General features: G+C 46.6%; 1 protein-coding gene across 2 annotated transcripts in view; it reads right to left on the reverse strand.

Moving 5' to 3' along the window:
- Window positions 1–2174: 2174 nt before the first annotated feature.
- POU6F1 (POU class 6 homeobox 1) overlaps window positions 2175–15613 on the reverse strand; it is a 41813-nt gene continuing 28374 nt past the window's right edge. For both annotated transcript variants that reach the window (XM_083599260.1, XM_083599261.1), the window contains exons 5-11: window positions 12010–12235; window positions 9854–10092; window positions 8333–8461; window positions 7232–7459; window positions 5649–5787; window positions 4907–5081; window positions 2175–3127 (exon numbers count right to left, since the gene is read on the reverse strand). In XM_083599260.1, coding sequence (XP_083455386.1) covers window positions 2782–3127; window positions 4907–5081; window positions 5649–5787; window positions 7232–7459; window positions 8333–8461; window positions 9854–10092; window positions 12010–12235 — 1482 coding nt within the window. In that variant the 3' untranslated portion in view covers window positions 2175–2781. The remainder of the gene's footprint in view (window positions 3128–4906; window positions 5082–5648; window positions 5788–7231; window positions 7460–8332; window positions 8462–9853; window positions 10093–12009; window positions 12236–15613) is intronic.

The raw sequence follows: 15613 nt of genomic DNA on the forward strand, positions 1-15613 counted from the left end.
CCACCCAAGATGGACAGGTCATAGTGGAGAGTTTTGACGAAACGTGATCTATCTGGAGCAGGAACCAGCAAGCCACTCCAGTATCTCTGCCAAGAAAACTCCATGGACAAAGACAACAGGCATATAAAACCTCGACTCACGTAAAGCACAGCTATTCTCCACAAGCAACCCCTGCATGTACTGGACTGAATACAGTCCTGGCAATGGAAAAGCAGAACATACAGCATAAGATCAGGCCAAAATGTCAGCATTCAAGTCTCTGGGAAGCTTACAAGCATGGAATATTTGTGACAGCTCTTCATGCCTACAGCTCCAGGTGTTCAGAGGCAGGGCCAGCTCTTGGGAAAGGTGCACACCTTGGGCACCCTTCCTGAATGAATCCACCTTCTCTAGCTCCAACCCATTCATCTTCCTAGTTTGCCTGCTCTACAGGTTTCGGGTTCAGTTCCAGGAGACACAACTGAATAATGCCTTGCTTCCGTTTGAGATGGGATGAAGAATGACCGAGGAATGCTTGAAAGCATCTTCTCTAACCCAGCGTCTGTGTCAATGAGCGCTGGGTCCAGGGTCAAATCTTGATTGATGACATGCCTGCATATATCAATTCCCTGCCAACCATGCACAGCTGCCACATGTAGACCGAATGCTACACACGTTGGCAAATGGTCAAAACACAAATGTCGGCACTGGCAGCACCACAGCATGGAACCTGCTGGCTATGAGCAGGGCCTCATCCTGGGAGATGGTCCTCAGTGGTTTCCTTTGCTGATTCAGCCTCTCATCTAAGAGAAACCCATGCAGCCAGACCACAAGCCCCTTCTTATACTGTGCAATTGAAGCCACCCTTTACTTTTAAAAGCAGAAGGTGAGCAAAGGAGGACCATCTTGAAAACTCCTGGTTCAGGGGGAGGTGGGAAGAAAAAAAGGGATTAGTGATCCAACATGTGAAGATTAAATTTGCTTCAAAGTTTTGATTACAGTGGTACCTCAGGTTACATACGCTTCAGGTTACAGACGCTTCAGGTTACACACTCCGCTAACCCAGAAATAGTGCTTCAGGATAAGAACTTTGCTTCAGGATAAGAACAGAAAGTGTGCTCCGGCGGCGTAGGCAGCAGCAGCAGGCCCCATTAGCTAAAGTGGTGCTTCAGGTTAAGAACAGTTTCAGGTTAAGAACGGACCTCTCCGGAACGAATTAAGTACTTAACCCGAGGTACCACTGTATTATCATTTGTGTATGAGCCACATTCCAAATCAGGGATTCAGCCTTACTCCAACAGCCATGATCACTTCTGTGTGGAAGATGGCATTTGACGTCATACTTTGCAGCGCACTGTGTACGCCAAACAAGCCCTCATGCACATCCCTTGGTTTTTATGCGTCCTCTCTGCTGCCGGGCTTGCGGTGCTAGAGGAAGACAAGGCAGCCTCAGCCAGTCCCTTTGCCCAGATCCCACTTGACAAGGATTTAGAACCAAGATCATCTGCCCAGGAAGTTAGACAGCCTAGAAGTGTCCCAGTTTGGGAAGTCATGCTCTACAAAGGTCTGCCTTTCCTCGCATAGAGTTCCTTGCAATTCCAAAAGGCACTTGTGTTTGATGCTACTGGCATTTGTCACCACCCCAGTGCTGAAGTGTGGTTCCCACATGTTATGTACTGAGTTGAATAGGATCCAAAAGGCAGCAGTCTGATTGGTCCTAGAACAATAGGATTCAGAATGCAGCAGTCTGATTGGTCCTAGAACAATGCAGCAGTATGATTGGTTGGCAGGAACCACCCAATCATGCTCCAGATAGAAGTGAATCCACAACCTGATTGGCTTACAGTAGAATTCCGGAATTAGCCAATCATGTGCAGCCCATTGTGTAAATAATGTATATAAAGCAGATACCTTGAGGGGACTTTCATTCATTCCTCCTCACCGCTATGAGCTGAATAAAGAGCATGAAATCACTTTGCAACTCTGAGTATATTTCACCACAGAACACAAGGGCAGGAGAAAGGTGCCTGAACCCTGCCTCCCTCTCCCTTCCCAGCATGACTTTGGAGGAGCTGATATGAACCCGTTCAGCAAATCACGTCTGCAATCGCCAAAACTGTCACTTTTTAAAACAACGTTAGCAACAACAGCAGCAGACCTAGGGGTCTTAAAGAGGACTAATAATAATAATAATATTTTTCTTCAGTGAATAAAAAGTCTTTTAGTTTAATAGTGCTCTGTATAATAATAATAATAATAATATTCACAAGAAAAAGGAGATATAAATTATGCCACTATTCTGCGTAGATGTTGTTAAACTGGGCCTGTTACCAGATATGAAGAGATAAAAGTGTCCATGAAAATAGGTTGAAGTGAAATAGGGTTTCACACATTCTCCTTGAAATGAAACAGGAATTTCTGGTGGGTGCTATTCTGCTGCCATCCCTAACACTATCTTTTAAAAAAACAAAAAACACAGGAAGTCCTTCAGAAAACCAAAACCCTGATAATGTTTTGTCTGACACAGAAAGAAGCTAAATGCGTATGTATTCCTAAAACCCTTCACAGCTCCAGTACAACATTCAGGAAGGAAGGACACGGCTGACATTTACACGATTTGGGTCATGTGAGGGGTGGGGAAAGGCCGGGACACATTGAAACCAGAGGAAACCCCGTATCTCACTCCTTCCGCTCCAGTCTTTACTGTCAAAAGGGTCAGCAGGTGCAGGGAAATATTCACCACAAAGTGCTCACAGCAGCAATGTACAGGGTACGCAAGAGGCCTGAAGCCAGCCCCGGCCTTCAAGGGATCTGGAAGACGTTGAGTTTGCTGGTGTTTTTGAGAGTCTGTCGCCGGTTGCAGAACCAGACCCGGACCACCTCCCGGTCGTAGTTGAGCTCCTTGGCAATCTCCGTGATCTCCTGGCCCGTGGGCAGGGCGTTCTTCTCAAAGTAGGCGTTGAGGGCCTCGATGGCCTGCGGCGTGAAGGACGTGCGGCGCTTGCGCTTCTTGGACGGCTCGCCGCCCACAAACTCCATCAGGTTCTGCTGGCCCTCCTGGTTCCGCAGCTCGGCCTCGCTCAGCCATTTCTCCAGCACGGGCTTCAGCTTCTGGGCGCTCTTGGGAGTGATGTCCAACTTTTCGAACCTGGAAAGCCAGCAAAGGACCACTGAGGAGCACTGAGAGTTCCTACGGAAACCTGAACGGCCCAGCACATGCGCTTTCCATGCTAAAGGTCCCGGCCTGAGTCCCCCTGGCGTCTCAAAAGTAGGGCTGGGAATGTCCCCTGCCTGAAACCCTGCAGGGCTGCTGCCAGTCCGTGTAGACAGTACTGAGTTTGGTGGGCCAAATGGTCTGACTCTGTAGAAGGCAGCTTCCTATGTACCTGGCTATGTACTGCTCTTCCCCTCCATTATGCGGCACCAACCCTTTAGCCCAGAGCAAAACTCCAAATGGGAATATTTTGTTAAAGTGGGGAGGGGGGAACGTTATGGTCACCTGATGGTCTGACAAGGTTGCCAGTACCATTCGGGGACTTCCCATCAAGATGGTGGCAAGGTAGGGTGTGCTCAGCTGAATTCTACAGGCTTTTTTTAGTGGTTTGACTGGGACTGTTTGGTTTCTTGGTTTCTCTTTTATTAGGGGTAAGGCTCTTTTATGTGCCCCCTCAACCCCCAGGAGCCAGCATCGTACATCAGTTTTAAGGGAGCCTTGCAGCAACCCCCACTGCGGCATCCTTGGCAGTTACCTACAGGCTTATAAAACTCATTTTAAGGACTTTTTAACATTTCTTTATTAATTTTAACCTTTCAACTCCCCAAATCCTTTAAAATATTCTTAAATACTTTTCAGGTTTATACATTTCATTAGTTTTACAATCAATTTAACTTTTCAAAGTTAGACTTCCTTTCCCCTCTTTCTGCAGTTCCTTAATTTTTTTAATATCTTCTGCATATCCAAATTAATTTAATTTGCTCATCTACTTTAAATATATACTCTTATGAAACTGCAGGTTACTACAATAATCCTGCTAATGATTTTATCTGTTTGCAATTTATCTGTAAATATTCAATAAACCAGTATAAATAACGTATAAATGAAAACTCTTTCTCTCTATATATATTTTCTTAAATACTTTCAAATACAGTGGTACCTTGGTTCTCAAATGCCTTGGTACTTAAACAACTTGGAACCCAAACACTGCAAACCCGGAAGTAAGTGTGTGAAGTTTTTCCGGAAGCTGAGTGTGCTCAGCTTCCATTTTGAGTGTTACGCTGAGGTCTGTCTGTTTTTGCTATTTATTTTGCATTTTTGTTTTTGCGGCTTTTTTGTTTTGTTTTTGTGACTGTGTGGAACCCAGATCAGCTGCTGATTGATTGATTGATTGTGTGTGTGACTGTAGTACATTGTTTACTGCTTTCATTTTATGGATCAATGGTCTCGTTAGATAGTAACATTCATGTTAACTGCTGTTTTAGGGGTTGTTTTCAAAAGTCTGGAACGGATCAATCCATTTTGCATTAGTTTCTATGGGAAAGCGCGCCTTGGTTTTGGAACGCTTTGGTTTTGGAAAGGACTTCCAGAACGGATTAAGTTTGAGAACCAAGGTACCACTGTACTTTTCAGGCTGGGGGAAGCCAATGAGGCTGGAAACAAAGGATGATTCAGCATTCTCAGTGTTCCTGGGGTGAATGCAAAACACACGGCCATCTGATGACTGGCCATTATTTGATGGGTTGCAAGCAGATTACCTTGAGATCCCACTGTTATATTTTAAGGGTGTATTCAAAGGGACTGGGAAATAGGCAGGTACACCATTTATTTCAAATGCCCAATACTGGATCCCATGACTGTGCGGCAACCACACAGACTCAGTGGAGATGTAATGGATGAAGGAGCCCTGGGGAACGGCAACACCCATCTCACCTGCATATAGCCGACTGGCTGTACGCGGGTCCTTCGGTAGCAGTCAACGCCTGCCCCACCTGCGTCTGCGTTAGACCCAGAGATAGGCGTCGGATCTTGAAGTTCTTGGCAAACTCTCTAATCTCCTCCAGGTTGATCCCGTCTTCGTCGCTTCCGCTGTTTGGAGGCTGAGGCTCTAAAGGGAGTGAAGAAGTAGAAAAGAAAAAAGGACCAGTAAGGAGATGCAATTTATGCCCCTGTCACGGTACCTGGGGAAATCCTAACCCTATGCAGTTGCGGCTCCTGCAGCCAAGCACACAACAAATGCTGTCCACTGCAGTTGGCGGAGGAGTGGAACACACACACTTGGACACCTTACATCACAAAGCAGGAACCCAGGAGAAGAGCCTGAGAAGGGCAGCAACCTCTTCAGGCTAAGCAGCCTCTTCTTCAGGCTAAGAGAGTTGTGCAGGTGTCTTAATTTTTATTACATTCCTATCCCACCTTTCTTGCATCGTGGAACCCAAGGCAACATCCCTGTGGTCCCCAGATGGACACTGACCAGACGCAGACTGGCCTAGCTTCAGCCTCGTGGGCTGCAATGCTTTCTCGCCACACAAATCGGGCACTTCCTAATTTCCAGAGGAAACTGCGGCTTGCGCACCCACCGCAGCAGGCCGTAAGGCTGGACCGTGAACCACTTCCCATTACCAGCCACCCCTCCACCTGCCTCCAAAGCCAAAGGGATCGCAGAGATGCTTACTGGAAACCAGCTGGCTGACAGTCGGAGTCTCTGAGCAGGTGATGGGGACAGGAGCAGAAGCTAGCTTGGATGCAGGGGGTGGGCTTGCAATGACTATGGTTGGCTGTGGCAGAGTTGGGGCGGGTTGAATTGGCTGGACCTGGCAAGGCAGCAAAAGAGAGTGACGTTAAGAAAGTGGTTTTTGTTTTTTTATCAGAGACTGGGGGTTTTCATGAACTGTGGGGCATGGCTTGATGAACAAACCTACCATATTTTTTGCTCTATAAGACTCACTTTTTCCCTCCTAAAAAGTAAGGGGAAATGTGTGTGCGTCTTCTGGAGCGAATGCAGGCTGCGCAGCTATCCCAGAAGCCAGAACAGCAAGAGGGATTGCTGCTTTCACTGCGCAGCGATCCCTCTTGCTGTTCTGGCTTCTGAGATTCAGAATATTTTTTTTCTTGTTTTCCTCCTCCAAAAACTAGGTGCGTCTTGTGGTCTGGTGCGTCTTATAGAGCAAAAAATACGGTAATGAGCAAGGACTGTGTTCAGTCCTGGTGACTCAAGGAAGATCAAACACACAATTGGAATCATGCAAACTAATATGCCTGTCGTTTGCTAATTTTGCCCAATGCATACTGCTTGAGAAAAAGCTATATTCCTCTACCTGGGAGCCCTGTCCCCTCTGATACAAATTAGAATGAAAGCAGATGTGATATAAACATATGTCACAGCAAGTCTCTGACCTGCAGGATGAACCCTGCATCTTCTCACTACTGAAACAGCAGTCAGGCAAATCGAAACATCAACTCAGCCAATAGCTTTGTCCCTTCCCTCAGGCTTACAATCTTTCTTTTACTGTTGTGTCCTAGCGGTGTGGTTTTTTTTTATTATTTTTAAAACTGAAAATCTGTTAAGGGACCTTGGGGTGGTGGTGGATATGTGCTTTTTAGTGACATCACAGGCAGCAGCCAATCAGTGCCATGCACATCTGCCTTCAGCTACAAAACTAGTAGAGTCTGTTTTTCCAGAGCTTGGTCTTGCGAAGAAAAGGCGCACTCAGTTTGAATGCAGTGAGGGTGTTGCTAAAGTGACCCACTGGTTCTAAAAAAATGACATGTCTGTCTTCACCCTCGCTCAGGATGAGGTTATGTGAACCTGGCTCATGCTCACACGTTGCATCAATGAATAACTGCAACACCCAGTGATGGCTTACACCATTGACTGACGTGTACATATGAGTCATCACAGATTGACACAAACATTTATTCGTAGTGCCCTGATATTTGTACTGCCTCAGATGACACTTTACAATGGAGTCGTTTCATACATTTCAACCGCCAAGCCCACAAGGGTACAGGTCACCAGAATCTCAAGCGTCATTATTTAATTATCCACACCATAACCCGCTTCACTCAGGAAGGTCCTCCAACCTCCTGAAAGGCTTTTAAACTCCTGTAAGTGGTTTTTAGGATCCGGTCTGATGTGTTCATTTCCTCCCGCCTTTATATGGGTGCCCCATGCATGCCGGCTTGCTATCCTTCTGCTGCAGAGTCCGCCCAGTGGTTTCCCCTAAGAATCAGCTGTCCTTGCTAGCTGAAGCTCACCTCACTCTTTGCTGGAGTTTCTGGCGTGCTAGGTTTTCTAACAGCTGCCGCTGTCGCTGTCTGGATGGTGCTGCTAGCCAAGGTGGCAATGACCTGGCCTTGGGCATTCAAAAGCAGCTGCGGCGTCACTGCCTGCAGCTGTAGGTTCTGTGCCGGCAGTGTAGCAGGGGCGGCATTGGCTGTGGCAATTCCAGCTGGGTTCACCACCCACGGAAGAGTCCCAATGACCTGGAAGAGAGGAGAAGGAAAGATGCATCAGGGATGCAGTGCAAAGGTTCTCAAATCTCTCCCCCTCACCTTTGCAGGGTTGGAGGACGGCAGGACAAAAGTGACAGTGCTATAAGAAACAAAAGGGGGGAGGAAGAGTTTGTAGAATAGGGAGACTTTCAACTACTCATGGGCTGAGTCAAACTTGTGCATATTTACACATCATATTTCCCCCCTTATTGTGATGCTTTAAATGTGTGTTAACAGCCAAAAATAGTTCAGCGTGGTTTAAAACAGAGAATAAAAAGGTAAAGGTAAAGGACCCCTGACAGTTAAGTCCACTCGCGAACGAGCTGGCGTTTGTCCGCAGACAGTTTTTCCGGGTCATGTGGCCAGCATGACTAAGCCACTTCTGGCGAAACCAGAGCAGCGCACGGAAACGCTGTTTACCTTCTTGCCAGAGCGGTACCTATTTATCTACTTGCACTTTGGGAGGGGGCGTGCTTTTGAACTGATAGGTTGGCAGGAGCTGGGACCGAGCAATGGGAGCTCACCCCGTCGTGGGGATTCGAACTGCTGACCTTCCGATCGGCGAACCCAAGAGGCTCAGTGGTTTAGACCACAGTGCCACCCCCCAAAAAAGCAGAGAATACCAACAATTAAAACTCCACCCCAGCAGCCTTTTCACTTCTGCCAGTTTTTCACTGCTTGTAAGCTGCCTTGATCAAAGAATAGTGAAACTAAAAGTTACACAAACAAATAAAACATTTAAGAAAACGCCGTATTTTCTTTAAATAGGAGGTCACTTAACACCCATTCCTGTGCCGCTTAGTAGTGCAAGAGGTGCAGGTCTCCTGTGGCTTTGATTGGGTTCTGGAGTCAAATGGCACTTACTTGTCCCTGAGCATTGGTCAGGATTTGTCCAGTTATCCCTTGCACACTAGGAATGGTGTTTGCAATTACTGGTGTAGCAGCCAGGGAGCTGAGGAGCTGAGTTTGGGCTCCCAGAGAAGCCGCACTGATCTGCAGGAGAAAACAGAAGTCAAGGATTGAATTACTCTGCATTCTCATTAACAGTGAGACTTATCTCTCTGCCTCAGCTGCCTCCCCTCCTTTTTCAGTATTGTGCATGTGATGCCCCAGTCTAAACAATCCATTATTATGAAGCCCTTATCAAGAACACTGCGCATTCATGAAGAAGTCTGTTTGTATTGCAATCAGCCTCTAGCCTGCTGGCTGACCAGAGTAGCTGCCCTATCCATTAGTAGCATTAGTAGTACTACCGCACTGAAAGCACAAAACAACTTTAAAGTGTTGCTGCACCACTATTTCCAATGTGCTTTGTTCAAGGGCAAAGATGTTTTCTGGGTGCTGAAGCAGCTAGTCATGCATTAAGTCACCCACTCTGAATTAAGACCAAAGACGGGTTGTGATGGGCAGTTTATGTCAGAGATGCTGACAGGCAGCTGGCTGGCCACTGTGAGACCAGGACGCTGGTCTAGGTGGGTCAGTCTTTATTATCAACATGGATTCATGGGTTGATTCCAAGGATGGCTTTGTGCTAGTGCAGGGGTCGGCAAGGTTTATCTTGCCTGGGCCGGATCGGTCCCATGGAGATCTCTCCGTGGGTCGGGTCGTGTGTGTGTGCACCCACAATTTTCAGCGTCTGCACGTGCGCAGATGCGATTTTCTGGCATCTGTGTTGATGTGATTTCCGGCACCACGGAAGCAAGTCCCTGCGCTGGTTAAGCACAGTGCGTGAGCGGGCAGCTCGGTTCGGTGGCGGCTTGTGGGCCGGTCAAAGGACCTCCGCAAGCCGCTTCCGGCCCATGGGCCTTAGGTTGCTGACCCCTGCACTAGTGGAAAGTGCCTGTCCCGGCACAGTAGTGCAACCAGTTTTCACCAACCCCCACCCTCCTCCACTGAAGCCCTCTGTGCTACATCTCACACTGCTCCAGTGGTTCCCCCAAGACCCAGAAGCAACTGTGGATGCTGCCGCAACTTGCACAAGAGTGTTTTGTGCTAACACAAAGCCTTTATTGATTGATTGATTGATTGATTGATTGATTGACTGCATACCACCCTATACCCGTAGATCTCAGGGTGGTTCACAACATAGAATCATAATATAAAAAACCATTAGATACAATCCCATGGTATTTGTTCAGTATGTAAAGGAACCCCCCCAAAAGTTGCTGCTCACATTTATAACGGAAGCATATAATGAAAGAACTTCCTCTCTGTAAACATCAGAAGACAGGTAGCCTTAGCGCCAAACTACACTTGACCTCTCCCCGCTCCTTGCAGACCTCAGGGGAGATCAGAAGGATATGTGGACCCACTGACAACTTGTCCCTCCTGCCCCCATCCCCAATCTTCTGAGCTAGCTCTTCCGCGATGCTTCCAGCTCCTTACTATTCCAGGGTTAAAGGCAAATCCTGCTGGCTGAACTGTGATCTGGGTTGGCGTTTCCAAGGGCTTGGCGACAGGTGGTGTGGATGCTGCGGCCGGCTGCGGCAAAATGGCTGGCTGAGCCTGAGGCTGGAACACAGTCTGTGTTTGGGCTGGTGGCCGCGGCTGGACTGTTTGCTGCGCCTGGAGAGGCTGGGCTGGCTGCAAAGGGGCTTGTATTGCCGTGTTCAGCACTGCGGCAGCTGTGGGAGCAAGACAAGAACACTCAATATTGCCGCTATGCTTTGCCATTCTTTCTCCTGCCCTGTAAATCCAAACGGTCACATTGCTGGTTGGTTCAATCCGTGAAGTTACACCTCTACATCTAAGGCCGCGATCCTATACACACTTACCTGGAAGTAAGTCCCATTGAACACAGTGGGGCTTACTTTTGAGTACGCACGTATAGGATTGTGCTGTAAAGCAGGCAGGCAAGCCGTAAAGCTAAAGGAAAGAGCAGGTGTTTTATATCCAGACTGTTGCTGCTGCAGCTGCACAGGATTGAGATAAAAGATGAGGTAGCATCTTTTATCATATCCAAATTGAGAATATGAAAGTTTGTGTGTTACACAGAAATCTGTATCACTGAATCTTCCTTGCTCTCCCCTACTGCAAGATAAAGCCAGGGCTTTCTGGAAGCTCCACAGCTGCTATAGCAGCTGTCACAATCGATAGCTTCTACAGCCACCAAGAGGCTTCAGATCACAGGCTCCTGTGTGAACGGCCCATCGGTGATAAGATGTGCCTGCAGAAGTAATATTGCCTTGACCATATTTTCCTCATTAAGCGTCCCTGCCTTGGTACCCTCTCCTCATTAATTGTTATTCTCATACATACAACTTGGGACCAGGGTATCTAAAAGACCACCTTGGCCGTTTATCTGTGCAGGCAATTGCACTCATCAGATGGGGCACTGCTGAGAGCACCATGTGCCCAGAGGTTTTAGTGTTGCAGCTTCAGCTCTCTGGAATCAATTACCAGCCAAAGTGAGACAGGGATCCAGCATCATGATGTTTAGGTGCTCACTGGAGAGGTTTTTGTTTAAGAAGGCTTTCAGAATAAATTGCGTTATTGATCTTATAATTTTCTAAAACAGTTGTATTGTTTTTAGTACCCGTGTTTGTGTGTTTTATCCAGTTTTTACCTTGTACGCCATTCGGATGGCTTTTTAAAAATAATAATTTTTATTAGCTTTCAATTACAAGAAACCAAAATAAGCCTCATTTTATCCATATCAAATCACAATACCAAATCAAATATCAATTAATCAACTTTCCAAATGTATAATTTTGGTGGCCCCCTGTGTGCTAGAATTACAGGTTTGATCATTTCTTTTCATTCTGCCCATTTTGATGGCTTTAAGCTATGAAGCAGTCTGTAAATTGGTTAAATAAATAGACAAAACCACTGACTGTAACAACAGCCTCTCTTAAATGACATTGGGGGGTTGGGGTTGGGAGACAAGCATGGAATCAGCTGCTCTGAAACTGACTAGACACACTGCACTGTAATCTACTGAACATGCTCACGGACTGCTACTGAATTTGCTGCGTACCTGGCCAGGGGCCACTTTGATGGAGGCCCTCAGCTTCCAGGGGATCCCTCATTCATTTCAGAAGAGGTAACAGATATGAAAATGTTATCTAGTTTGCTCATTAAAACTAGCAGATGAACTCATCAATGGCATGCTCCAGAGTGTGGATCAGAGCAATGGTCACTAATATACAGTAAAAAAAGCACTAGCCCATAGACTACAGCTCCCATCAGCCCCTACCAGTATAGCTAATGGGAGAGGATGATGGGAGCTGTAGTCAAATGACATCTGGAAGGGCATGACTTTGGTTGCCCCTGCTGCAAAACATGCTTCACGCCCTTCCTTCTAAGATAATGGAAATGGAAATATTGCCAATGGCTCTTTTTAAACTACCCCCCTTCCACATTGTGTTCTTTTAAATTAACCCCCTGCTCCTCCACCTTCTGTTTACTCTTAAAGCAATACTGCGTTCCCTGAAGAATGCAAAGTATTTCTGGGCCTCCTCAGAGCAAGGGGGCTTCTGGTTCTGAACAAGCACTGAATGGTCACTGTCACAAGGAGAGACCCTCTAAGAAGCTGTTGTTACCTTGCAAATTGGCTATAGGTGATTTGAAAATTCCCCCAGTAGTAGAGGCAGCCGTCAGTCCTGGGAGGGCAGCAACCGTTGCTGCAGGAAATGTCCACACAGCCAGCCCCTGCTGACTTGCCACTTGACCTGCAATACTGATGGGGATAAGAAGAGGTTGAGTAACTGCCCCTGCTGGAACCATAACGCCTGTCACAACTGTTGCTAAGTTTTCCTGAGTCAAGACCTGCAAAAGTAAACAAGATTTAAAAAAGAAAAGGGAAAAAAGAAATCAACGCCACTGCAGACAGCATCAGCGCAGCAGCAGCAGCCACGTTAGCAAGCCCACAGGAGGCCCAGCCCAGCCAGGAGACGCCTGCCTGAGTTGTGCTGTGTGCGGCTTTGTGCCCCGTGCCAGCAGCTGGGCAGACCCAGCTCTGTGGCACTCAGATGGGGGCTGGTTGCAAAGTCAATGTTCAAGCGAGATGGGGACATTTTCACAGCCCTGACAAATTGCTCTAGGCTGCATCTTTTATCAGCTCCCCTGCCCTCCCCACACCCACCCAAAGCACAAGGCCTTGTAGCAAATCACAGTAAAGCGCAGCCATTTTAAGGGTGCGTTGGCACCAATTATTTCTCCCGGGATATGTCCTGGGGAAAGTTGCCACTGTTGTACCACATCCTTGGTGGAGTCACTGAATGCTGCTCCACCAGTAGGTGTGACAGTTCTTCCTTAATAGAACACTCCCTGCAATTTTCCACAAGGAAATATTCACTGCAAGCAATATTGGATTTGCTCCCCATGAAGCTCTGTAGCAGATCTTGGGATCTGCTATCTACAGATCTACTTAGCTGCAGACTGAGGCACTGTTAGCGAGTGGTTCCCTAGACCAGCCGGCTGGAAAATTGCCTGCTCTTGATAAAGTTATACCTTGGGGGTACTTCTGGAGCCATGGCTGTTGCTTGAGGCTCAGGCAGCCTCAGTGGCGTGGAGTGTCGTCTATCAACTTCGGCTGGTGGCCCATCTGTGCTCTTATTTGGACAGGGGTAGCCTAACTACTGTCGTCTATGCTCTGGTAACCTCTAGGCTAGATTACTGCAGTATGTTTTATGTGGGTCTACCTTTGAAGACAGTTCGGGAACTTCAGCGGGTGTAGAATTCAGCGGCCAGGTTGCTCAGGGGCAAAATAGTTTAAGCATATAATGCAAATCCTGGCCTGACTGCACTGGCTGCCGGTTAGTTTGCAGGCCCAATTCAGTATGATGGTTTTGACCTATAAAGCCTTGAGGGGCTCAGGATCACAACACCTTAAGGAACATCTCTCTGCATACAAGCCGCCCCAGGCCCTGCGATCATAATCTGAAGCCCTTCTTTGTGTTCATCCTCTGCAAGAGGTCCAGAGGGCAGAAATACAAGAAAGGGCCTTTTCTGTGGTGGCTCCCTACTTGTGGAATGCTCTCTCCAGGGAGGATTGCCTAGCACCTTTGCTATGTATCTTTGGGTTCCAGGCAAAGACTCTTCTCCCAGGCCTTTGGCAAATTAAACAATCTACGGCCTTTTAAATGGGGTGGGTGGGGGTGGCGGTTTACTGTTTGTTACTATGGTATGTATTTTTGTGATTTTATATTGTAAACTGCCCTGTGATCCTCGGATGAATGGCGATATAGAAATTTAATAAAGATAAATAAATAAATCTAATCGTTTTCAGTACTCCAGCTTGCTGCTTTACAGCAAGCTAAAAAGCTTGCTTGACAAGCAAAAATAAATAAAACCTGCTTCTTTTTGCAGTTGCAAACAGCACTGCAGAGGGTTCAGAAGAGAAGAGGAGCAAGGAAGGAGTGCTCCTCTGTACTCATCTTAGAAAAGAACTGGGTGGTGTAAGCACACCTTAATAGAAAACCTCCTGCCTAGAAAAGCATCTCAGTCTCAGGTACCTCTGCCTCAGTCTTTTGCCTCTCTGTGGACATTGCAGCATCCACAAAATGTGCAGCGGCTGGGAACTCTTGCTCTAAGTGGCAAATGCCCAGAGCAGGGAAGAAGATGATTGAGCATTGAATCTCTCCTGCTGACATCAGCACTAAAGGCCTTTCCACACAATCAAATGAAGCACGATTCAATTGCATTTTATGAAGTAGGTGATAGCTCCCCAGGTCCCAATGCAAATAAGTAGGATATCTCATTCCAATATAGTAGATGGAAGAACTGCATTGCCTTGTCTTGCTGCATGTGTGTGCGATGGAGGACAAAAACACAGGAAAAGATTAAAAAACGCAGAAGATCAGTTTTATGCTTTTATAAATGGCCCAAGGTATTTTGAATTTTTAAATCCTTTTTCAAGGATAATTTTCTTTTCCTTCAAGAGGCCGTAATAAGTGGAAAAAGGAAATCTACTTTCACCAGGAAAAGAATGTTTAAAACTTTAAATGCATATGACTATTGAGAATAAAACTAGTATTATAGTATTTTATTTTTAACAAACAAATAAATAAATTCTGGTTTGCTACAAACTCTTGTTTGCAAACTGTGAGGTGCATAAGGACCCAAGACCCATAGGGACCTGTTTGAAATATAATAAAAACAACAATATAGATAATTTAAAACCAACAATTTAAATGTCAAAAAATGGCCCAGGGAAAGCAGCTTGTAGGCTTGAGGGCATGTTTTGCATTGAATAATGAAAGAGTGGACAACTACCAGGAGGAATTAGATTTTTCTAAAATAAATAGACGTTTACAAAACGATGTGTGCCAGAGCGGTGGTGCTGGTGCTGGAGGGAATTGCGTCACTAATAATAGCACAGAATGCCTAACAGCTGACTCTTGCACAACCCCATTTCACCACCCCACCCCCTGGTAATACTGCAGATTAAATGCTGGGAAAATGTGATATGCCCACAACAAAAAATGCAACCTTGGAGGAGGACTGTGTGCATCAAATTTGGTAACAAATGCTCATTTATTCAGCAAAAAAAGCTGATTGTGCGGAAAGGCCCTTAGCATATGCCTTTAGTTTTCTCCGGCTTGGAGATAGTTAGCCCCCTTGATTATGGTGGGGGGCTGGGGGCGAGAACAATTTCTTCACAAAAATTGTTGCTCCATATAAGCTTGCAGTGAACAAAATGCCTATGTGCTTTGGAACCCAGGTTTTCCAGGACAAGGAGGAGATTGCCCTTAACAGCGATAAGTTCTTTACTGTGTAAGGCCCTGAACAGACCCACGGCCCAGAGTTGCATTGCATATGCCCCACAGCGCTTTGCACAAGCTAAGAAACAGATCCCTGCCAGTAAACACTGGAAGAGTGCATTTGATTTCTACAAAGTCTGGCCAGATGGAACACTTTGAAAACAGGAACCCATTCGAGAGCATCAAAGCCCCATAGAACAGAATGTGGCATTCTTGATCCCAGAACACCTGGGGCCCAGAGTGCTCAATGCACACCAAATGCCAACTTCACAGACAGTTTTGGAATTCTGTTCTACAACCCCCCCTCCCCAAGCCAAGGGACTTGGCAACTCTGCTTCTACATAAGTAGGACGTGTCCACACCTAGCTCTTCCAAGGCACAGGTGGAAACTCCCACTGTTGCAGAAATTGAAATGCACCATTTCCTCTGTTCAGTGGCCAAT

The sequence above is a fragment of the Podarcis filfolensis genome, assembly GCF_964270895.1.
Source record: "Podarcis filfolensis genome assembly, chromosome: 2".
NCBI lineage: Eukaryota > Metazoa > Chordata > Lepidosauria > Squamata > Lacertidae > Podarcis > Podarcis filfolensis.